At 49.1% G+C, this 25,013-nt stretch overlaps 1 protein-coding gene across 2 annotated transcripts in view; it reads left to right on the forward strand.

Moving 5' to 3' along the window:
• LOC119958362 (mitogen-activated protein kinase kinase kinase 13-like) overlaps positions 1-25,013 on the forward strand; it is a 181,259-nt gene that overhangs the window by 133,149 nt on the left and 23,097 nt on the right. For both annotated transcript variants that reach the window (XM_038786836.1, XM_038786831.1), the window contains exons 11-12: positions 10,471-11,170; positions 23,308-23,378. In XM_038786836.1, coding sequence (XP_038642764.1) covers positions 10,471-11,170; positions 23,308-23,378 — 771 coding nt within the window. The remainder of the gene's footprint in view (positions 1-10,470; positions 11,171-23,307; positions 23,379-25,013) is intronic.

Consider the following 25,013-nt stretch of genomic DNA (forward strand, 5'->3'; position numbering starts at 1 on the left):
GGGAATCCATCACCGACACCGTGGGGAATCCATCACCGACATCATGGGGAATCCATCACCGACACCATGGGGAATCCATCACCGACATCATGGGGAATCCATCACCGACACCGTGCGGAATGCATCACCGACACCGCGGGGAATCCATCACCGACACCGCGGGGAATCCATCACCGACACCGCGGGGAATCCATCACCGACACCGCGGGGAATCCATCACCGACACCGTGCGGAATGCATCACCGACACCGTGCGGAATGCATCACCGACACTGTGGGGAATCCATCACCGACACTGTGCGGAATGCATCACCGACACCGCGGGGAATCCATCACCGACACCGCGGGGAATCCATCACCGACACCGCGGGGAATCCATCACCGACACCGCGGGGAATCCATCACCGACACCGTGCAGAATGCATCACCGATACCGTGCGGAATGCATCACCGACACCGTGGGGAATCCATCACGACACTGTGCGGAATGCATCACTGACACTGTGGGGAATCCATCACCGACACTGTGCGGAATGCATCACCGACACCGTGGAGAATCCATCACCGACACCATGGGGAATCCATCACCGACACCATGGGGAATCCATCACCGACATCATGGGGAATCCATCACCGACACCGTGGGGAATCCATCACCGACACCGTGAGGAATGCATCACCGACACCGCGGGGAATCCATCACCGACACCGTGGGGAATCCATCACCGACACTGTGGGGAATCCATCACCGACACCATGGGGAATCCATCACCGACACCATATGGAATCCATCACTGACATCATGGGGAATCCATCACCGACATCCTGGGAAATCCATCACTGACACTGTGCGGAATGCATCACCAACATCGTGGGGAATCCATCACCGACACCATGGGGAATCCATCACCGACACCATGGGGAATCCATCACCGACATCATGGGGAATCCATCACCGACACCATGGGGAATCCATCACCGACATCATGGGGAATCCATCACCGACACCGTGGGGAATCCATCACCGACATCATGGGGAATCCATCACCGACACCGTGGGGAATCCATCACCGACACCGTGGGGAATCCATCACCGACACCGTGCGGAATGCATCACCGACACCGCGGGGAATCCATCACCGACACCGTGCGGAATGCATCACCGACACCGCGGGGAATCCATCACCGACACCGCGGGGAATCCATCACCGACACCGCGGGGAATCCATCACCGACACCGCGGGGAATCCATCACCGACACCGTGCGGAATGCATCACCGACACCATGGGGAATCCATCACCGACACCGTGCGGAATGCATCACCGACACCGTGCGGAATGCATCACCGACACTGTGGGGAATCCATCACCGACACTGTGCGGAATGCATCACCGACACCGTGGGGAATCCATCACCGACACCGCGGGGAATCCATCACCGACACCGCGGGGAATCCATCACCGACACCGCGGGGAATCCATCACCGACACCGTGCAGAATGCATCACCGATACCGTGCGGAATGCATCACCGACACCGTGGGGAATCCATCACGACACTGTGCGGAATGCATCACTGACACTGTGGGGAATGCATCACCGACACCGTGGAGAATCCATCACCGACACCGTGGGGAATCCATCACCGACACTGTGGGGAATCCATCACCGACACCGTGGGGAATCCATCGCCGACACCGTGCGGAATGCATCACCGACACCGTGGGGAATCTATCGCCGACACCGTGGGGAATCCATCACCGACACCGTGGGGAATCCATCACCGACATCGTGGGGAATCCATCACCGACACCATGGGGAATCCATCACCGACATCATGGGGAATCCATCACCGACACCGTGCGGAATGCATCACCGACACCGTGGGGAATCCATCACCGACATCGTGGGGAATCCATCACCGACACCATGGGGAATCCATCACCGACATCATGGAGAATCCATCACCGACACCGTGGGGAATCCATCACCGACACCGTGGGGAATCCATCACCGACACCGTGCGGAATGCATCACCGACATCGTGGGGACTCCATCACCGACACCATGGGGAATGCATCACCGACACCGTGCGGAATGCATCACCGACACCGTGGGGAATCCATCACCGAGACCGTGGGGAATCCATCACCGACACCGTGGGGAATCCATCACCGACATCCTGGGGAATCCATCACCGACACCGTGGGGAATCCATCACCGACACTGTGTGGAATGCATCACTGACACTGTGGGGAATCCATCACCGACACCATGGGGAATCCATCACCGACACCATATGGAATCCATCACTGACATCATGGGGAATCCATCACCGACATCCTGGGAAATCCATCACTGACACTGTGCGGAATGCATCACCAACATCGTGGGGAATCCATCACCGACACCGTGGGGAATCCATCGCCGACACCGTGGGGAATCCATCGCCGACACCGTGGGGAATCCATCACTGACACCGTGGGGAATCCATCACCGACACCGTGGGGAATCCATCACCGACATCATGGGGAATCCATCACCGACACCATGGGGAATCCATCACCGACATCATGGGGAATCCATCACCGACACCGTGGGGAATCCATCACCGACACCGTGCGGAATGCATCACCGACACCGCGGGGAATCCATCACCGACACCGTGGGGAATCCATCACCGACACCATGGGGAATCCATCACCAACATCCTGGGGAATCCATCACCGACACCGTGGGGAATCCATCACCGACACTGTGTGGAATGCATCACTGACACTGTGGGGAATCCATCACCGACACCATGGGGAATCCATCACCGACACCATATGGAATCCATCACTGACATCATGGGGAATCCATCACCGACATCCTGGGAAATCCATCACTGACACTGTGCGGAATGCATCACCAACATCGTGGGGAATCCATCACCGACACCGTGGGGAATCCATCACCGACACCGTGGGGAATCCATCGCCGACACCGTGGGGAATCCATCACCGACACCGTGGGGAATCCATCGCCGACACCGTGGGGAATCCATCACCGACACCATGGGGAATCCATCACCGACATCATGGGGAATCCATCACCGACATCATGGGGAATCCATCACCGACATCATGGGGAATCCATCACCGACACCGTGGGGAATCCATCACCGACACCGTGCGGAATGCATCACCGACACCGCGGGGAATCCATCACCGACACCGTGGGGAATCCATCACCGACACCATGGGGAATCCATCACCGACATCCTGGGGAATCCATCACCGACACCGTGGTTAATCCATCACCGACACTGTGTGGAATGCATCACTGACACTGTGGGGAATCCATCACCGACACTGTGCGGAATCCATCACCGACACCATGGGGAATCCATCACCGACACCATGGGGAATCCATCACCGACACCATATGGAATCCATCACTGACATCATGGGGAATCCATCACCGACATCCTGGGAAATCCATCACTGACACTGTGCGGAATGCATCACCAACATCGTGGGGAATCCATCACCGACACTGTGGGGAATCCATCACCGACACCGTGGAGAATCCATCACCGACACAGTGGGGAATTCATCACCGACAGTGTGCGGAATGCATAACCGACACCGTGGAGAATCCATCACCGACAACGTGGAGAATCCATCACCGACACAGTTGGGAATCCATCACCGACACTGTGGGGAATCCATCACCGACACCGTGCGGAATGCATCACCGACACCGTGGAGAATCCATCACCGACACCGTGGAGAATCCATCACCGACAACGTGGAGAATCCATCACCGACAACGTGGGGAATCCATCACCGACACCGCGGGGAATCCATCACCGACACCGCGGGGAATCCATCACCAACACCGTGCGGAATGCATCACCGACACCATGGGGAATCCATCACCAAAATAGTGGGGAATCCATCACCGACGCAGTGGGGAATCCATCACCGACACCGTGCGGAATGCATCACTGACACTGTGCGGAATGCATCACCGACACCGTGGGGAATCCATCACCGACACCGTGCGGAATGCATCACTGACACTGTGCGGAATGCATCACCGACACCGTGGGGAATCCATCACCGACACTGTGGGGAATCCATCACCGACACCGTGGGGAATCCATCACCGACACCGTGGGGAATCCATCACCGACACCGTGGGGAATCCATCACCGACACCGTGCGGAATGCATCACTGACACTGTGCGGAATGCATCACCGACACCGTGGGGAATCCATCACCGACACCGTGCGGAATGCATCACTGACACTGTGCGGAATGCATCACCGACACCGTGGGGAATCCATCACCGACACCGTGGGGAATCCATCACCGACACCGTGGGGAATCCATCACCGACACCGTGGGGAATCCATCACCGAAACCGTGCGGAATGCATCACTGACACTGTGCGGAATGCATCACCGACACCGTGGGGAATCCATCACCGACACCGTGGGGAATCCATCACCTACAAAGTGGGGAGTCCATCACCGACACAGTGGGGAATCCATTGCCGACACAGTTGGGAATCCATCACCGAAATAGTGGGGAGTCCATCACCGACGCAGTGGGGAATCCATCACCGACACAGTGGGGAATCCATCACCGGCACAGTAGGGAATCCATCACCGACACATTGGACAATCCTTCACTGACGCATTGGACAATCCTTCACCAACACAATGGACAATCCATCACCGACACAATGGACAATCCATCACCGACACAATGGACAATCCATCACCGACACAATGGACAATCCATCACCGACACAATGGACAATCCATCACCGACACAATGGACAATCCATCACCGACACAATGGACAATCCATCACCGACACAATGGACAATCCATCACCGACACAATGGACAATCCATCACCGACACATTGGACAATGCAATAAATTGGATAAAGTGCGTTGTCCAGAATTCTTTTTGTTTTAGTTCATTTACTGGATGTGGGCGTCGCTGGTTCGGCCAGCATTTATTGCCCATCCCTAGGTGCCCTTCAGAAGGTTGTGGTGAGTTGCCTTCTTAAATCGCTGCAGTCCTTAAGGTGAAGGTACACTCACTGTGCTGTTAGGGAGGGAGTTCCAGGATGTTGCCCAGTGACAATGAAAGAACTGTGATATATTTCCGAGTCAGGATGGTGCGTGACTTGGAGGGAAACCTCTAGGTGGTGGGGTTCCCAGGTTTCTGCTGCTCTTGTCCTTCTTGATGGTAATAATCGATGGTTTGGACGGTGTTGTCTAAGAACCTTGCAGTGCATCTTGTAGATGGTACACACGGCTGCCACTGGTCGTCGGTGGTGGAGGGTTTGAATGTTTGTGGAATGGGGAGCAATCAAGTGAGCTGCTTTGTCCTGGATGGTGTTGAACTTCTTGAGTGTTGTTGGAGCTGTACTCATCCAGGTAAATGGAGAGTATTCCATTACACACTCCTGACTTGTGCGTTGTATATGGTGGAAAGGCTTTGGGGGTTCAGGAGGTGAGTTATTTGCCATAGGATTCCTAGTCTTTGACCTGCCCGGGGCAACTGTACAGTTTCTGATCAATGGTAACCCCCAGGATTTTGATTGTGGGGGATTCAGCGATGGTAATGCCATTGAATGTCAAGAGGCGGTGGTTAGATCCTCCCTTGTAGGAGATGGTCATTGCCTGGCACTTGTGTGGTGCGAATGCAACTTGCCACTTGTCAGCCCAAGCCTGGATATTGTACAGATCTTGTTGCATTTGGACATGGATTGCTTCAGTATCTGAGGAGTCACGAATGGTGCTGAACATTGTGCAGTCATCCGCAAACATCCCCACTTCTGACCTTATGATGAAGGGCAGGTCATTGATGAAGCAGCTGAAGATGGTTAGGCCTAGGACACTACCCTGAGGAACTCTAGCAGTGATGTCCTGGAGTTGAGATGATTGACCTACAACCACCACAACCATCTTCCTTTGTGCCAGGTGTGACTCCAACCAGCGTAGAGTTTTGCCCCTGATTCCCAATTACTCCAGTTTTGATCGGGCTCCTTGATGCCATACCCGTTCAAATACTGCCTTGATGTCAAGGGCAATCACTCTCACCTTACCTCTGGCATTCAGTGCTTTTGCCCATGTTTGAACCAAGGCTGTAATGAGGTCAGGAGCTGAGTGACCCTGGCAGAACCCAAACTGAGCGTCCATGAGCAGGTTATTGCTGAGTATGTGCTGCTTGTTAGCACTGTTGATGACTCCTTCCATCATTTTGCTGATGATGGAGTAGACTGATAGGGCGGAAATTGGCTGGGTTGGATTTGTCCTGTCTCTTGTGTGCAGGACACACCTGGGCAATTTTCCACATTGTCGGGTAGATGCCAGTGTTGTAGCTGTACTGGAACAGCTTGGCTAGGGGTGCGGCAAGTTCTGGAGCACGTCTTCAGTACTATTGCTGGGAGGGGATGGTTTAGCACAGGGCTAAATAGCTGGCTTTTAAAGAAGACCAAGGCAGGCCAGCAGCACGGGTTCAATTCCCGTACCAACCTCCCTGAACAGGCGCCGGAATGTGGCGACTAGGGGCTTTTCACAGTAACTTCATTTGAAGCCTACCTGTGACAATAAGCGATTTTCATTTCGTTTAATTTTCATATTGCCAGGGCCCATTGTCGTTGCAGTATCCAGTGCCTTCAGCCGTTTCTTGATTTCACGTGGAGTGCATCGTTTTGGCTGAAGACAAACATCTGTGATGCTGGGGCCCTCCTGAGGAGACTGAGATGGATCATCCACTCGGCACTTCTGGCTGAAGATTATTGTGAATGCCTCAGCCTTGTCTTTTGCACATATGTGCTGGGCTCCTCCATCATTGAGGATGGGGATATTGTGGAGTCTCCTCCTCCAGTGAGTTGTTTCATTGTCTACCATCATTCATGGCTGGATGTGGCAGGACTACAGACCTTAGATTTGATGTGTCCGTTGTGGTATTGCTTAGCTCTGTCTATTACTTGCTGCTTATGCTGTTTGGCATACAAGTAGTCCTGGCTTCACCAGGTTGACACCTCATTTTTCGGTATGCCTGATGTTGCTCCTGACATACTCTCCTGCACGCTTCATTGAACCAGGGTTTATCCCCTGACTTGGTGGTAATGGTAGAGTGGGGGAATGCCAGACCATGAGGTTGCAGATTGTGGTTGAATACAATTCTGCTGATGGCTTACGTTGCCTAATGGATGCCCAGTCTTGAATTGCCAGATCTGTTCGAAGTCTATCCCATTTGATATGGCAGTAGTGCTACACAACACAATGGAGCACATCCTCAATGTGAAGACTGGACTTTTGTCTCCACAAGGACTGTCCGGTGGTCACATCCGGCAGTACTGTCATGGACAAATGCATCTGCAGCAGGCAGATTGGTGAGGGTGAGGTTAAGTATATTTTTCCCAAGGGCAGCACGGTGGCACAGTGGTTAGCATTGTTGCCTGCGACGTTGAGGACCCAGGTTCAAATCCCGGCCCTGGGTCACTGTCTGTGTGGAGTTTGCACATTCTCCCCGTGTTTGCGTGGGTTTCGCCTCCACAACCCAAAAGGTGTGCAGGATAGGTGGATTGGCCATGCTAAATTACCCCTTAATTGGAAAAAATAATTGAGTACTCTAAAAAAAATTTTAAAAGAAAAAAAAAGGTATATTATTCCCTCTTGGTTCCCTCATCACCTGCTGCAGCCCCAGTCTAGCAGCTATGTCCTTTAGGACCTGGCCAGCTCGCTCTATGGTGGTACTATGGAGCCACTCTTGGTGATGGACATTGAAGTCCCCCCCTCCCCCAAGCATATTCTGTGCCCTTGCCACCCTCAGTGCTTCCTCCAAGTGCTGTTCAACATGGAGGAGTACAGATTTCATCAGCTGATGGAGGACAGTATGTGGTAATCAGCAGGAGGTTTCCTTGCCCATGTTTAACCTGAAGCCATGAGACTTTATGAGGTCCAGATTCGATGCTGACGACGTCCAGGGCAACTCCCTTCCGACTGTAAACCACTGCGCTGCCACCTCTGCTGGGTCTGTCCTGCCGGTGAGACAGGGCATACCCAGGAATGGTGATGGAGGAGTCTGGGACATTCTCTATAAGGTATGATTCTGTGAGTATGACTACGTCAGGCAGTTGCTTGACTAGTCTGTGAGACAGCTCTCCCCTTTGGCACAAGACCCCAGATGCAGGATCGGCAGGTCTGGGTTTGCTGTTGTCGTTTCCGGTGCCTGGGTCGATGCCGGCTGGTCCGTCCAGTTTCATTCCTTTTTTGCATTTTTGTAGCGGTTGCTTGGCCATTTCAGAGGGCAATTAACAGTCAACCACATTGCTGTGGGTCTGGAGTCACATGTAGGCCAGACCAGGTAAGGATGACAGATTTCCTCCCCTCAAGGACATTAGTGAACAGGTGGGTTACTACAACAGTCGATAATGGTTCCATGGCCATCATTTGATTTTTAATTCCAGATATTGTATTGAGTTTAAATTCCATCACCTGCCATGGTGGGAATCGAACCCGGGTCCTCAAATCATTATCCTGGGTCCCTGGATTACTCGTCCAACGACAATACCACTATGCCGCCACCTTCCCATAATACACCAGTTGAAGCCATGCCAGTGTTTTATAAAGATTCATTATATCTTCCTTGCCTTCATACTCTTGCCTCTGTAATGCCAAGAACTCCTTATGCTTTCTCAACCACTTTCTCAGCCTACCCTGTCACTGTGAATGATTTGTGCACAGGTCTCTCAGGTCTCTTTGTCCCTGCATCAGAATTGTATCCTATAGGTTACATTGCCTCTCCTCAATCTTCCTTTCAAAATATATCACTTCCCACTTCTCTGCGTTAAAGCTAATCTTCCACATATATGCCCATTCCGCCAGCCTATGTACTCTTTAAGGCTATCACTATCCTCTTCAAAGCCCACTACACTTCCCAAGATTTATCATCTGAAAATTTTAAAATCCTGCAGTGTGCATCCAAATCGAAGTCATTGATATAGATCAAGAAAAGTAGTGGCCCTAGTCCCTGGGATCACCACTACATGCCTCCCTCCAGTTTGAAAAACACCAGAAACCATCTGTTTCCTATCCATTATAGCCAATTTGTGTCCACAATGCCATTCGTGCTTCAACCTTGTTGACAAGTCTATTGTGTGGCACTTTATCAAATGCCTTTTAGAAGTCCATGTACACCATATAATAATAATAATCTTTATTAGTGTCACAAGTAGGATAACATTAACACTGCTATGGAGTTACTGTGAATATCAACAGCATTACCCTCATTGACTTCATCAAAACACGGGTAGTTAAATACTATTAAATATTACCTTTAAATAATCTATGCTGGTTTCCTTAATCCAGCTACATTTGTCCAAGTGACGATTCATTTTGTCCTGGATTATTCTTTCTAAAAGCTGATGTTAAACTGACTGGCCTGCAGTTGCTGAGTTCATACTTGCATGTTTTTTTTGAACAAGGGTGTAACTTTGCAGTTCCCCAGTCCTCTGGTGAGGCCTCATATCTAAGGAGGATAAGGAGGGTGGGAGACCATAACCAGTACCTTTGGAGCTTTAACTCCTGCAGCTTTCTGTGTGTATGTGATTGCCCAGGGCATGAGAAGCATCTTGCAGTTCCCATATGGAATAGAATATGTACACAATGGGACTGAGATGCCCTACCATGCCTATATTTATTAGACGATTAATGAATTTAACAGAAATAAACTGAAGACTTTAAAGAGGCATGCTCACCGACCAACTCTTTTCTTTGTACAGGCATCAATTTTGGTGATTCTTTTATCCCCTCAAACACTCATGCTCCCTTCCCCCAAGCTCTGTAATTCAACGTTGTTTTTTTTAGTTTTCTTTTGTATCGGTATTAACGGATCCTGTTTGAAGGGACATTGTCGAGGGAGCTTTACTCTGTTTCTAACCTGTCCTGTTCTGCCCTGGGAAGGTTTCATGGATTGATGTTGAGGGAGCTTACTCTTTACATAATCCATGCTGTAACTACCTGGGGATAATACCAGAGTTGGTATGTAGCCTAGAATATGATCATAGAATCAAATAATTCCTAAGTGCAGAGGGAGGCCATTTGGCCCATTGAGTCTGCACTGATCCTCTGAAAGAGCACCCGCCCAGGCCCACTTCCCCACAGTCCCACCTAACCTTTTGGACCCAAAGGGGCAATTTAGCACTCCACAAAACCTGCACATCTTTGGACTGTGGGAAGAAACTCACGCAGACATGGGGAGAATGTGCAAAATCCACAGTCACCCAAGCCCAGAATTGAGCCCGTGTCCCTTGTGCTGTGAGGCAGCAGTGCTAACCGCTGTGCTGCAATGCTGCCCCATTTCAGTTTCTCCTTTTTGTGTTTATTGACAGCCATGACACCCTGTGCCAATGTGACCACTGTGCATTAACCAGTTATTCTTTGGTCCCCCACAGGCCTGACCTCCTGAGGTCCGATGGCATTGTGCCGAATGTGGAGGTTGGCTCAGCTCACTCACCTGTTTCTGGTAGCCCAAAGATGTCCACCCCCCCTGGGAAGGCGAGGTACCGCAGCAAGCCACGGCACCGGCGTGGCAACAGTAAAGGCAGCCACCATGAGTTTGCAGGAGTTCTGCGGGCTATCACAGCCCCGGAGGAGTGTGCCCTCCAACACCAGCACCGGTTGGGAGATGCTGCCAGCTGTGTGCACAACCTGAAGTACTTTGGTCCCGCAGCAGCACTAAGGAGCCCTCACACTGACCACCTGCAGTGCAAGATGTCTGGTTCCAGCCCCGACCTTATTTCCACCACGCTGGCCGCTAATTGCAGAAGGAGCTCGGAGAACAACATCATGCCAGATTGTGGGCACAGTGCTGCTGGTCAGGGCATCATGTGCCAAGACTGCAAGTTGCCGAAGAGTAACACAAGAATTGAGAGACTGTCTAACAGATGTGAGGTGGGTCCTGCCAGCCCAAGCCTCCCGCAGTCGCCAGCCCACCCTCGTGTGGCTCATTATGAGAGTCCCAAGCTTCAGGAAAGGAGCCGGCCCATGGAGGAGAAGCAAACGGAAAGCTGCAAAGCAGGATCTTCCCTGAGTACCCCTCAGCACCTCACCCCACCCACACTACCTCGCAAGCTGGGAGCTCTCAGAAAGGAGGTAGGTGTACAACAAATCTACCAGGCAGATCCTGAGCTTGGCCTGTTAGAAAATAAAAAAAATAAAATATTAAGTTGATGTGTATAGGGACTTCCAAAAGACGTTTGACAAACTATCATAATAGATTAGTTAGCAAAATGAAACCCATGGATTAAAGAGACAAGGAACACTGTGGATGCAAACTTGGCTAAGGGACAGAAAGCAGAGAGTGAGCAGTGAGTGCAGTGAGTTGTTTTTCATTCTGGAGGGACATAAACTGTGTTGTCCTCCAAAGGTTCAGATCATTTTAGTGCACATTACTCACTTGGTTTGGGGATACACGGCATAATTTCAAAGTTTACAGATGATACAAAACTTTAAAGAATAGTGAGGCAAAATGGTCAGACACCATTTTAGAGGAAATTTAATGCAGAGAAGTACGAAGCGATTCATTTCAGTTGGAAGAATGAGGAAAGGAAATATAAACAAAATGGTATAATTTTAAAGTGGTGGAGAAACTCCTCAGAAACTGCATGGATCGATTGGAGCAGCAGTTGGATGCATTCGGGAGCATGCAGGTGGCAGAAAGAGTCATGGACAGGGGTTTTAGGGATGTGGTTGCACCCAAGGTGCAGGACGATAGGTAGGTGGCCGCTAGAAGGGGCAGGCAGAGGGCAGCACGGCGGCGCAGTGGTTACCACTGTTGCCTTATGCCGCTGAGGACTCGGGTTTGATCCCAGCTCCGGTTTACAGTCCGTGAGGAGTTTGCGCATTCTCTCCGTGTCTGCGTGAGTCCCACCCCTACAACCCAAAGATGTGCAGGGTAGTGGATTGGCCATTCTAAATTGCCCCTTAACTGGAAAAAAAGAATTGGGGACTCTAAATTTATTTAAAAAAAGAAGGGGCAGGCAGTCAGTGCAGCAATCCCCTGTGACTGTCCCCCTCTCTAACAAGTATACCATTTTGGATCCTATTGGGGGGATGGCCCATCAGGGGACAATTGCAGCAGCAGCCAGAGCAGTAGCACCATGGCAGGCTCTGTTGTTAAGCCGGGAGGGACAATGTGCAGAAGAGTAATAGTTATAGGGTACTCTACAGTCAGGGGCACAGATAAACGCTTCTGTGGAAGTGAAAGAGACTCCTAGATGGTATGTTTGTCTCTGGTGCCAGGGTCCAGGATGCCTCTGAATGGGCAGGAGGCATTCTGCAGGCGAAGGGTGAACAGCCAGAGGGCTTGGTACATATTGGTACTAACGACATAGGCAGGAAAGTGACGAGGTCCTACACAAGAGTTCAGAGAATTACGTAGAAAGTTAAAAAAACAGGACCTCTAGGGTTGTAATCTCGGGATTGCTCCCTGTGCCACATGCTGGTGAGGCTAGAAATAGGAAGATAGTGCAGCCAAACACGTGGCTAAACAGCTGGTGTAGGAGGGAGGATTTCAGATATCTCAATGAGAACTTTGCATCAGTATTCACCAAAGAGAAGGACTTAGTGAATGATGAATCTGGGGAAGGGTGTGTAGATCAGGGGTGGGCCATCTTTTCCGTGCAAGGGCCACATTCAGAAATTCACAATTTTAAAGGGCCGCATAGTATATTAAGTAAAATAATTAATATTTTAAATAGCCAAAATAAAAGGTCTTTAAAGAAAAAAAAGCACATTTATTTGAAAAACAAAGTAACTCAGTAAGTAACAGAACAATGTCAATGAGAATGATGCATCTGACTGCAGTCATTTACCAGTTTGTTGAAATCAGGTGTCAAGTTGCTTGTGCTGATCCTTAACACTGACAGAAGCACAGCCTGGCCGAGTCAATGATAAAAACGCGCGTAGTGGGGTGGATGAGTGGGGCTGCCTTATTGGTCGGTTTAGTTGGGTGTGCGACCAATAGGAGTCCAGGTTACAAACAATAATAAGGCTTATTGTTTGTAACCTGGACTCCTATTGGTCGCACACCCAACTAAACCGACCAATGAGACAGCCCCACTCATCCACCCCACTACGCGCGTTTTTATGCGGCCCGCCAATGAGGTGCCCGGAATCATAACCGGCATTTTTGAAAAGCCGCTGGGGAAAAGCCACTGAAGTAAATGCGCTTATTCAATAAGCGCATTTACTTCACCGGCTTTTCCCCGGCGGCTTTTCAAAAATGCCGGTTATGATTCCGGGCACCTCATTGGCGGGCCGCATAAAAACCTTTGTCGGGCCGCATGCGGCCCGCGGGCCGTAGTTTGCCCACCCCTGGTGTAGATAGTCTGGCTCACGTTGAGATCAAAAAGGAGGTATTGGGCTTTTTGAAAAACATTATGCAGTTAAGTCCCCAGGGCCTGATGGGATCCACCTGAGAATACTGAAGGAGGCTAGAGAGGAAATTGCTGGGGCCTTGACAGAAATCTTTGTATCCTCACTTGCTAAAGGTGGGGCGAAATTCTCCGCACTCACGACGGTGCTGTATCCATTCGCGGGGCGGCTGAGGGGCAGCCCGGCCCGCGCATGCGCGGGTTTCGCGCAAATGCGCGATGACGTCATCCGCGCATGCGCGGGTTGGAGTCTTCCAATCCGCGCATGCGCGGCTGACGTCATGTGACGCGTCAGCCGTCGCAAACTCTGGCAAGCGGGCTTAACGAAATTCGTTAAGCCCGCGATGCCGGAGTTCACGGCCGCGGCATGCTAGCCCCGACCGGGGACCAGAATCGGTTCCCGGTCGGGGGGGGGGGGGGGGGGGGGGGGGGCTGGCGTCAAACCCGCCCGTTTTTGACGCCAGCCTTACGATTTCTCCCTGTTTGGGAGAATCGCGCCCGTGATGTTCCAGAGGATTGGAGACTGGCTAGCATTGTTCCTTTGTTTAAGAAGGGTAGCAAGGATAATCCAGGAAATTATAGGCCTGTAAGCCTTACATCAGTGGTAGGGAAATTATTGGAAAGGATTCTTCCGGTCAGGATTTACTCCCATTCGGAAGCAAATGGATGTATTAGCAAGAGGCAACATGGCTTTGTGAAAGATAGGTCGTGTCACACTTGATTGAGTTTTTCGAGGAAGTGATAACGATGATTGATGAAGGTAGAGCAGTGGATGTTGCCTACATGGACTTCAGTAATTCCTTTTTCAGAGGATATTGCAAGATATAGATCGGTTGGAGACTTGGGCGGAGAGATGGCAAATGGAGTTTAATCCAGACAAATGTGAGGTCATGCATTTTAGAAGATCTAAGACAGGTGGAAAATATACAGTAAATAGCAGAACTCTTAGGAGTATTGACAGGCAGAGGGATCTGGGTGTACAGGTCCACAGGTCACCAAACGTGGCATCGCAGGTGGAGAAGGTAGTCAAGAAGGCATACAGTATGCTTGCCTTCATCGGCTGGGGCACTGAGTATGAAAATTGGCAAATCATGCTGCAGCTGTATAGAATCTTAGTTAGGCTACACCTGGAATATGGTGTTCAATTCTGGTCGCCACACTACCAGAAGGATGTAAATGCTTTAGAGAGGGTGCAGAAGAGATTTACCAAGATGCTGCCTGGTATGGAAGGCATTAGCTATGAGGAGAGGTTGGATAAACTCGATTTGTTCTCACTGGAATGACGGAGGTTCAGGGACGACCTGATAGAAGTCTACAAAATTAAGAGCGGCATGGACAGAGTGGATAGTCAGAAGCTTTATCCCAGGATGGAGGGGGCAATTACTCGGGGATATAGATTTAAAGTGCGTGGGGAACGTTTAGAGGAGATGTTCGAGAGAGGTTTTTTACACAGAGGGTAGTGGGTGCCTGGAACACGCTGCCGGGGGAGGTAGTGGAAGCAGGTATGATCGTAACATTTAAGGGGAGTCTTTACAAATACATGACTAGATGTGAATAGAGGGATACAGACCAAGAAGGTTTTAGATTAGATGGGCAGCATGGTTGGCACAGTCTTGGAGGGCCGAAGGGTCAGTTCCTGTGCTGTACTTTTCTTTGTTCTCTTTCTTTGTCCTTTCTTTACGAGCATTAAGCTTTTGGCAAATTGTTCGCGCATGTGGGATCCTTGGCATTAGAAGCAGAGGCATAGAGTTCAAAAGGAAGGAAGTTATGCTGAACCTTTATAAATCATTGGTTAAGACCCAGCTAAATGGCAGCACAGTTGCACAGTGGTTAGCACTGCTGCCTGACGGCACCAAGGAACCGGGTTCGATCCCGCCCCCGTGTCATGGTCCATGTGGAGTTTACACATTCTCCCCATGTCTGCATGTGTCTCACCCCCACAACCCAAAGATGCACAGGTAGGTGGATTGACCACGCTAAATTGGCCCTTAATCGGTAAAAAAGAATTGGGTACTCTAAAATTATTTTTAAAAAGACCCAGCTGGAGTATTGTGACCAGTTCTGACCTTTAGGAAGGACATTGGAGAGGCCATAGAGTGGATTCACTGGAATGACTCCAGGTATGAGGAACCTTAATTACCTGGAGAAACTGGTGTTGCTCACATTAAGCAGAGAAGGTGAAGGGGCGATTGAACAGTTGCTCAAAGTGATGAGTGGTTTTGATGGAGTAGATAAGGAGAAACTGTTTCCAGAAGAGTCAGTAACTAGAGGACATAGATTTAAGCTAAAAGAACCAGAGGTGTATTGAGCACATTTTGCACTGAAAAATATTATGATTGGGAATGTTCTGTCTGAAAATGTGGTGGTAGTGGATTTAATGATAAGTTTCAGAAGTGAAAGTGGACAGTATTTGAAGTGGAAATGTTTTCCAGGTTGTGGATAGAAAGCTGAGGAGTGGGACTAATGGTTAGCTCTTTGAAACAGCCAACACAGGCGCAGTGGGCATTTTTATAAATTCCATGAACTCTTAACTTGTGGGCTGTACCCTTGTTCCTTTTTTTAAACCCGAGATAGACTTCCATTTACATAGTGCCATGACCTCAAGATATTCCAAAATGCTTTTTGACAGGAATCACTGTCCGGGCCATGTGGTGGCTAATAGGCTAATAGTGTGGTGGAACATTGGGCTAGGAGGAGGCCATTCAATCCCTCATGCCTGCTCCACCATTCAGTTAGATTATGGCTGATCTGTACCTCAATCCCCTTTGCCCACGTACTGTACATAGTTCTTGACAGCCTTACGCAAGTAAATGTATTGATCACTGCTTTGAAATTTCAATTGAACTCCAGAATTTCTAGCCTTTAGGACGAGGGAGTTCTAGATTTTTACTATCCTCTGGGTGGTATAGTTTGATCTGTTATGGACTGGATTATTTTCATGTGTCACCATGAGGAGGGTGGGCACTCAGAGTATTAATGACAGGGTGACCGTGGGAGGGCCCCAGAGTTTGGGTGGGGGGGGGGGGGGGGGGGGGGGGGGGGGGCAAGGATAGCACAGGTTTCATTCTTTGAAATCTTGGAATAGAAGAGGATCCAATTGAAACTGGCGAAAACTTAAAATATAAATAATTGACCTTCACCTAGCTCTGAAAAGGAAAGGCAACGTGGACCGGTTGCTGTGAAATGGAGAAAAATGAGAGAGTGCCATCTCTTTATGTAGAGTCTTTATTACGCAAAGAGAGACGAACTGTGATGGTGAGACTGCGAGAAATAGCGTGGAGTTTGGAGAGTGAGAGTACACTGGAACAGCCAGTATCAGTTGATTGGAGTATTTTGGGTCTGCACCAGACAGACCCTACTCACTCATTAAAGAAGCAGCATCGACTGCTTTCTCAGCAAAGCAGCAGTTTAACCAACTCTCGTTTCCCAGGATAATACCTTATTTCCCGAGTTAATGAGTTCTGTTTCCCGGGTTAATGAGTGTTGTATCCCAGATTAATAAGCATTGTTTCCCAGGATAATATCTTGTATCCCTGAGTGTTGTATCCCAAGTTAATGACCCTCGTTCCTAGGTTACTGACCATCTTTTCCTGGGTTAATGACCCTCGTTCCCGCATTAATGACCCTCGTTCCCAGGTTAATGACCATCCTTTCACGGTTAATGAAACTTGTTCCCAGGTTAATGAGCGTTAATTCCCAGGTTAATGACCATTCTTTCCTGAATTAATAACCCTCATTCCCAGGTTAAGGACCATCCTCTCCCGGTTAATGACCCTCGTTCCCGGGTTACTGAGTGTTGTTACCCGGATTAATGAGCGTAGTTTCCTGGGTTAATGAGTGTTGCTTCCGGGGTTAACGAGCGTTGTTTCCCGGGTTACTGAGTGTTGTTTTCTGGGTTAACGAGCGTTGTTTCCCGGATTAATGAACGTTGTTTCCCAGGTCAATGAGCGTTGTTTCCTGGGTTAAGGAGCGTTGTTTCCTGGGTTAATGAGCGTTGTTTCCTGGGTTAAGGAGCGTTGTTTCCTGGGTTAATGAGTGTTGCTTCCGGGGTTAACGAGCGTTGTTTCCCGGGTTACTGAGTGTTGTTTTCTGGGTTAACGAGCGTTGTTTCCCGGATTAATGAACGTTGTTTCCCAGGTCAATGAGCGTTGTTCCCTGGCTTAACGAGTTTTTTCCCGGGTTAACGAGCATTGTTTCCCGGGTTAACGAGCGTTGTTCCCCGGGTTAACGAGCGTTGTTTCCCGGGTTAACGAGCGTTGTTTCCCGGGACAATGAGCGTTGTTTCCCGGGTCAATGAGCGTCGTTTCCCGGGTTAATGAGCGTTGTTTCCCGGGTTAATGAGCGTTGTTTCCCGGGTGAACGAGCGTTGTTTCCCGGGTCAATGAGCGTTGTTTCCCGGGTTACTGAGTGTTGTTTCCCGGATTAATGAGCGTAGTTTCCTGGGTTAATGAGTGTTGCTTCCGGGGTTAACGAGCGTTGTTTCCCGGGTTACTGAGTGTTGTTTTCTGGGTTAACGAGCGTTGTTTCCCGGATTAATGAACGTTGTTTCCCAGGTCAATGAGCGTTGTTTCCTGGGTTAAGGAGCGTTGTTTCCCGGGTTACTGAGTGTTGTTTTCTGGGTTAACGAGCGTTGATCCCGGATTAATGAACGTTGTTTCCCAGGTCAATGAGCGTTGTTTCCTGGGTTAAGGAGCGTTGTTTCCTGGGTTAATGAGCGTTGTTTCCTGGGTTAAGGAGCGTTGTTTCCTGGGTTAATGAGTGTTGCTTCCGGGGTTAACGAGCGTTGTTTCCCAGGTTACTGAGTGTTGTTTTCTGGGTTAACGAGCGTTGTTTCCCGGATTAATGAACGTTGTTTCCCAGGTCAATGAGCGTTGTTCCCTGGCTTAACGAGTGTTTTTTCCCGGGTTAACGAGCATTGTTTCCCGGGTTAACGAGCATTGTTTCCCGGGTTAACGAGCGTTGTTCCCCGGGTTAACGAGCGTTGTTTCCCGGGTTAACGAGCGTTGTTTCCCGGGACAATGAGCGTTGTTTCCCGGGTCAATGAGCATCGTTTCCCGGGTTAATGAGCGTTGTTTCCCGGGTTAATGAGCGTTGTTTCCCGGGTGAACGAGCGTTGTTTCCCGGGTCAATGAGCGTTGTTTCCCGGGTTACTGAGTGTTGTTTCCCGGATTAATGAGCGTAGTTTCCTGGGTTAATGAGTGTTGCTTCCGGGGTTAACGAGCGTTGTTTCCCGGGTTACTGAGTGTTGTTTTCTGGGTTAACGAGCGTTGTTTCCCGGATTAATGAACGTTGTTTCCCAGGTCAATGAGCGTTGTTTCCTGGGTTAAGGAGCGTTGTTTCCCGGGTTACTGAGTGTTGTTTTCTGGGTTAACGAGCGTTGTTTCCCGGATTAATGAACGTTGTTTCCCAGGTCAATGAGCGTTGTTTCCTGGGTTCAGGAGCGTTGTTTCCTGGGTTAATGAGCGTTGTTTCCTGGGTTAAGGAGCGTTGTTTCCTGGGTTAATGAGTGTTGCTTCCGGGGTTAACGAGCGTTGTTTCCCGGGTTACTGAGTGTTGTTTTCTGGGTTAACGAGCGTTGTTTCCCGGATTAATGAACGTTGTTTCCCAGGTCAATGAGCGTTGTTCCCTGGCTTAACGAGTGTTTTTTCCCGGGTTAACGAGCGTTGTTCCCCGGGTTAACGAGCGTTGTTTCCCGGGTTAACGAGCGTTGTTTCCCGGGACAATGAGCGTTGTTTCCCGGGTCAATGAGCGTCGTTTCCCGGGTTAATGAGCGTTGTTTCCCGGGTCAATGAGCGTTGTTTCCCGGGTCAATGAGCGTTGTTTCCCGGGTGAACGAGCGTCGTTTCCCGGGTCAATGAGCGTCGTTTCCCGGGTGAACGAGCGTTGTTTCCCGGGTTAACGAGCGTTGTTTCCCGGGTCAATGAGCGTTGTTTCCCAGGTGAACGAGCGTTGTTTCCCGGGTCAATGAGCGTCGTTTCCCGGGTCAATGAGCGTTGTTTCCCGGGTTAACGAGCGTTGTTTTCCCGGGTCAATGAGCGTTGTTCCCTGGTTTAACGAGCGTTGTTCCCCGGGTTAACGAGCGTTGTTTCCCGGGTTAACGATTGTTGTTTCCCGGGTTAACGAGCGTTGTTCCCCGGGTTAACGAGCGTTGTTTCCCGGGTCAATGAGTGTTGTTTCCCGGGTTATCAAGTGTTGTTTCCCGGGTTAACGAGCATTGTTTCCCGGGTTAACGAGCGTTGTTTCCCGGGTTAACGAGCGTTGTTTCCCGGGTTAACGAGCGTTGTTTCCCGGGACAATGAGCGTTGTTTCCCGGGTCAATGAGCGTCATTTCCCGGGTCAATGAGCGTTGTTTCCCGGGTCAATGAGCGTGGTTTCCCGGGTCAATGAGCGTCGTTTCCTGGGTGAACGAGCGTTGTTTCCCGGGTTAACGAGCGTTGTTTCCCGGGTCAATGAGCGTTGTGTCCCGGGTGAACGAGCGTTGTTTCCCGGGTCAATGAGCGTCGTTTCCCGGATCAATGAGCGTTGTTTCCCGGGTTAACGAGCGTTGTTTCCCAGGTCAATGAGCGTTGTTCCCTGGTTTAACGAGTGTTGTTTCCCGGGTTAACGATTGTTGTTTCCCGGGTTAACGATTGTTGTTTCCCGGGTTAACGAGCGTTGTTCCCCGGGTTAACGAGCGTTGTTTCCCGGGTCAATGAGTGTTGTTTCCCGGGTTATCAAGTGTTGTTTCCCGGGTTAACGAGCATGGTTTCCCGGGTTAATGAACATTGTTTCCCAGGTCAAGGAGCGTTGTTTCCCAGGTCAATGTGCGTTGTTTCCCGAATCAATGTGCTTTGTTTCCCAGGTCAATAAGTGTTGTTTCCCGGGTTAATGAGCGTTGTTTCCCTGGTTAATGACCGTTGTTTCCCTGGTTAAGGAGCGTTGTTTCCCGGGTCAAGTGCGTTGTTTCTCAGGTCAATGAACATAGTTTCCCAGGTCAATGAGGCTTGTTTGCCGGATCAATGTGCGTTGTTTCCCAGGTCAAGGAGCGTTGTATGCCGGGACAGCGTGCGTTGTTTCCCGAATCAATATGCTTTGTTTCCCGGGTCAATAAGTGTTGTTTCACAGGTTAATGAGCGTTGTTTCCCGGGTTAATGAACATTGTTTCCCAGGTCGAGGAGCGTTGTTTCCCAGGTCAATGTGCGTTGTTTCCCGAATCAATGTGCTTTGTTTCCCAGGTCAATAAGTGTTGTTTCACAGGTTAATGAGCGTTGTTTCCCGGGTTAATGAGCGTTGTTTCCCGGGTTACTGTTAATCGGTAAAATGATGTGAACCATTCAGAAAGAACTGAATAATTGTATGGATCAAGGTATCCAGCTGAGCTCAGGATCTGATCTCTTTGAAAATAGAATTTATCAGTGCTAAACCAGCTGCATTTTACAGTGAGGGCCACAGTACAGGCCAAGTTTAAACAGAGTTGAAATGATTGTGTGATGCCCAGTTTGCAGGAGGATGTAGGCTTCAAAAGAGGCGAAGGTTAAATCTCATGAAAGATAGAGCAGAAGATGACTTTTATTAACCCCGCATTGACGGGCAGGAAAGGGAGGGGATTAAAAACTTAACCTGTCACTCTTTCAGGCTGGGAGCAAAATAGAAAGAGATCATGAGATCCTGCTGTTAAATTCGTCAGAACCTCCTTGTTCTCAGTCTACCTGATGTCTCCCACACCCTCCATGTCTGGCCATATAATATCCTTGGTTTCAAAAGAGTGGAGCAGCATGTTGTATTTGAAGTTTCAAAGAGACAAGGGATGAAAGCTGAGTCGAGGAGTAATCATGATAATATTGATAAAGTGGAGAGTGTCGAAAAGCAGAACGAATGAGAGGGATTGGGGCCTGGAAGTGAGAAACAGGCCAAATGGAAATGTTTCATGAAACGTTATCATGTGATAGATTGCTGCCATTTTTCTTGAATCATGCATGAACACAGATTCAGACAGCCTGTGAAAATGTGTCATCCTCCTGATACTTGTCCTGTTGGGATTGGCTTGCAACCCCATCGTGTACTATCATTTGGTGTAACTTTACACTCTCCACATCTCACTGACTGCTGATGGGGTCAGTTGGAGGACTGTTTTGTCAGCAGAACATATTTCAAGCTGTTGATTCTATACCATCTGCGATCTGTGAGAAGGACACGGGTTTGTGAGGACTGTTTGCTGCTCAGCTGGGAGTATGAATCATTTAACAGCCCAAATCAGGTAGAGGGTCAGATACACATCAAACAATCCTGGGGATGAAGTCATGTCATTACCAGAATATGGGCTGGGGGGGGGGGGGGGGGGGGGGGGGGTTTGGTAGGGTAGAGGATTAGCTCCGTGCTAACCCAGGAGAGACGTAAAATTCTTGGAGCAGAACCCAGGTGCTCCATCGTGGGAAACTACAGAATTAAATGGTCCAAATATGGATAAGATATAAAAACAACTATTCACATTCATAGAGCACCTTTAGCAAAGCAAAGTGCCTTACCTCACAACATTATCAAATGGAAGTTGACACTGAACCACCTAAAGAGATATTTCAACAGGTGGTCAATAGCTTGGTCAGAGAGATAGGTTTTAGGAAGTGTCTTCCAGGAGCAGAAAGGTTTAGGGAGGGAATTTCAGAGCTTGAGACTCAGCCAGTTTTAGGCACACAGTGGAATAATTAAAGTTGGGGATAGAATCCCTGCAATGCAGAAGGAGGCCATTCAGCCCATTGGGTCTGAACCAACTAGGGCTGGTTTAGCACAGTGGGCTAAACAGCTGACTTGTAATGCAGAACAAGGCCAGCAGTGCGGGTTCAATTCCCATACCGGCCTCCCCGAACAGGCGCCGGAATGTGGCGACTAGGGGCTTTTCACAGTAACTTCATTGAAGCCTACTCGTGACAATAACCCTCTGGAAGGGCACCATACCTAAGCCCACACCCGGCCCTATCCCCATAACTCCACATAACCTGCACATTTTGGAAACTAAGGGGCAATTTAACATGGCAATCCACTTAACCTGCGACTATGGGAGGAAACTAGAGCGTCTTGAGGAAACCCACGCAAACATGGGGAGAACATGCAAACTCCACACAGACAGACACCCACGGCTGGAATTGAACCCAGGTCACTGGCGCTGTGAGGCAGCAGTGCTACCTGCTGTGCCACCGGAGACAGGAATTTGAGGAGAACAGAGATCTCAGAGGGTTCTGGGGCTTTGGGAGGTTACAGGGAGAGGGCTGTGAAGGGACTTGGAAACAAGGATGAGAATTTTAAAATGAATGGGCTTGGGGCCCAGTGTGGGTCAGTGAGCACTAGAATGATGGATGAGCAGGACTTGGGATGAGTTAGAACACAAGCAGCAAACCTTTGGACAAGCTCAAATTTATAAAAGGTGGGAGGCCAGCCAGGAAGCCATTGGAATTGTCAAATCTGAAGCTAGCATGGTATGGGATAGGCTGAGTGGCCCCCTTCGCACTGTGGGGATTCTATGATTCTATGGGTGAGGGATTCAGGTGCAGGTGAGCTGAGGCAGGGGCAGAGCCAGACAGGTTGGTTACAGCGTAAAGCTTCCTCTATACTGTGAATTAGTCCCAACTTCAGAACGGTGCCAATTCCTATTGCGGGACCTGTGATTGTGATTTCAAAATGGATGCTGAATGACGCAGAATTTTCATCTGTGGATCAAATTTCCATTCAGTATTGGAGAGAGGCTGCCCGAACTAGGTACCTGTTTGTGAAACAGCAGTGGGACAATAAAGTAGTTGTGGTTAGGAATGTGAGAATCTTAATCTATATAACTGAAGTAAGCTGTCTGGGGCACAGAATACTATTGTTCTCTGTTGGTCACAGAATGGAGACGACTCCTCCGAGGAAGAGGAGGGAGAAGTGGACAGTGAAGTGGAGTTTCCCCGCAGACAGAGGTAAGGCATCAAATGCAGCCATCCACCACAATTTCCTCCCTTCTGTGTGTTACGTAGTGAAGTGTAGTTTGAGCACAAGGACTTGTGAATGACTGCTCAGCAGTGAAAAACATGGTGTGAGATCTGGCTGAAGCCTGGACTGACAATCAGTCATAACGTACAGCAAAGAATGAAGCCATTTGGACTATCAATTCTGTGCCAGCTCTTTGAAAGGGCTATTCAATTAGTCTGACTACCTCAGCTCTTTCCATTGACCTGAAATTGTCTCCTTTTTCAAGTCAGTCCAGTCAGTGTGCCTCTTTCTCAAGGATCCTACATTTTTCTCCAGTGAGAAAGCTGTTCTTGTTTCTGTATTCAGTTAGCTGAGCTTATTAACATATGTTATCCAGTGACTCCAGATGGATTGAAGAAAGAACATAAAGATAAGAATGTTTTAAAAAATGATCTGGAAGAGGCTGTTTGGCCTCTCAAGCCATTCAGCAAAATCATAGCTGATCTGCTACCTCAGCTGCACCTTCCAACACTATCTCCATGTCCTTTAACCCCAAAAAGTCTAGCTTTGGCTTGAATATACTCAACAATTGAGCACTTCCTCTAAGGCAAATATGTCCTTCCTTACATAAGGAGACCAAAATTGTACACGGTGCGGTCTTATGAAGGCCCTTTCCAGGTACATTAAGACTTCTTTACACTTACACTTCAATGTCTTTGTAATAAAGGTTAACATATATTTGTTTTCTATTTGCTTGGTGTACCTGCATTTTAACTTTCTATGATCCATGTACAGGTTCATCCAGGTCCCCCTGAATGTAAGCAATTCCCATTCTCAATATTTAGAAAAATTTCTGCTTTTCTTTGTTTCCTACCCATGCGGATAACCCACACTCCTCCACATTACGTTACATCTGCCACAGTCTGCCACATTCTTACCTAATCACTTAGCCTGTCAAAATCCTTTTTGCAGCATGTTGTGCTTTTCTCGCGCTTACTTTCCCACATAACTTCGCATTACATTCAAACTTGGTTACGTTATACTTAGTCCCCCATCGGAGTCATTGACATACATCGTAAATAGCTGAGAGGAACGATTCCTGTGGTAACCCACTAGTCACAGCCTGCCAGTCTGTTTGTTAGTGTCTGTTTTCTGTCCTTAACAAATCTTCAGCCCATGCTAATATATTACCCTCCCCAAATCCTCTGAGCCCGAATTTTGTGTAATAACCTCGTATGTAGCACCTTGTTGAATGCTTTCTAAGAATCTTTTTTTATTAAGTATGTTTATTATGGTTTAACATGTTAACAAACAACCAAATGAAACACAAGAATGCAAATAGTGCAAGCAAAGAAAATAAAAAGTAGCTAACTTAAACTCCTAAAATTCCTAACATCGATGGTGTCTAGATCTTTGAAAAGGAAATAAATGGTTGCCATCTTAGGTAGAACTTCTCCACTGAATCTCTAAATGGAAAAAGGATATTAAGTCCCTAACCAGCCTGAGGTACTAGGTGGAGTAGGAGACCGCCAAACGAGCAGTATCTGCCCCGGGCTATCAGTGAGGCGAAGGCGAGAACGCTCGCCTCTACCCCAGAGTCCGGAGAGTACAAAACTGCAAATATGGCAATCAGCGGACATGGG

Source organism: Scyliorhinus canicula, chromosome 2 (genome assembly GCF_902713615.1).
Source record: "Scyliorhinus canicula chromosome 2, sScyCan1.1, whole genome shotgun sequence".
Lineage (NCBI taxonomy): Eukaryota > Metazoa > Chordata > Chondrichthyes > Carcharhiniformes > Scyliorhinidae > Scyliorhinus > Scyliorhinus canicula.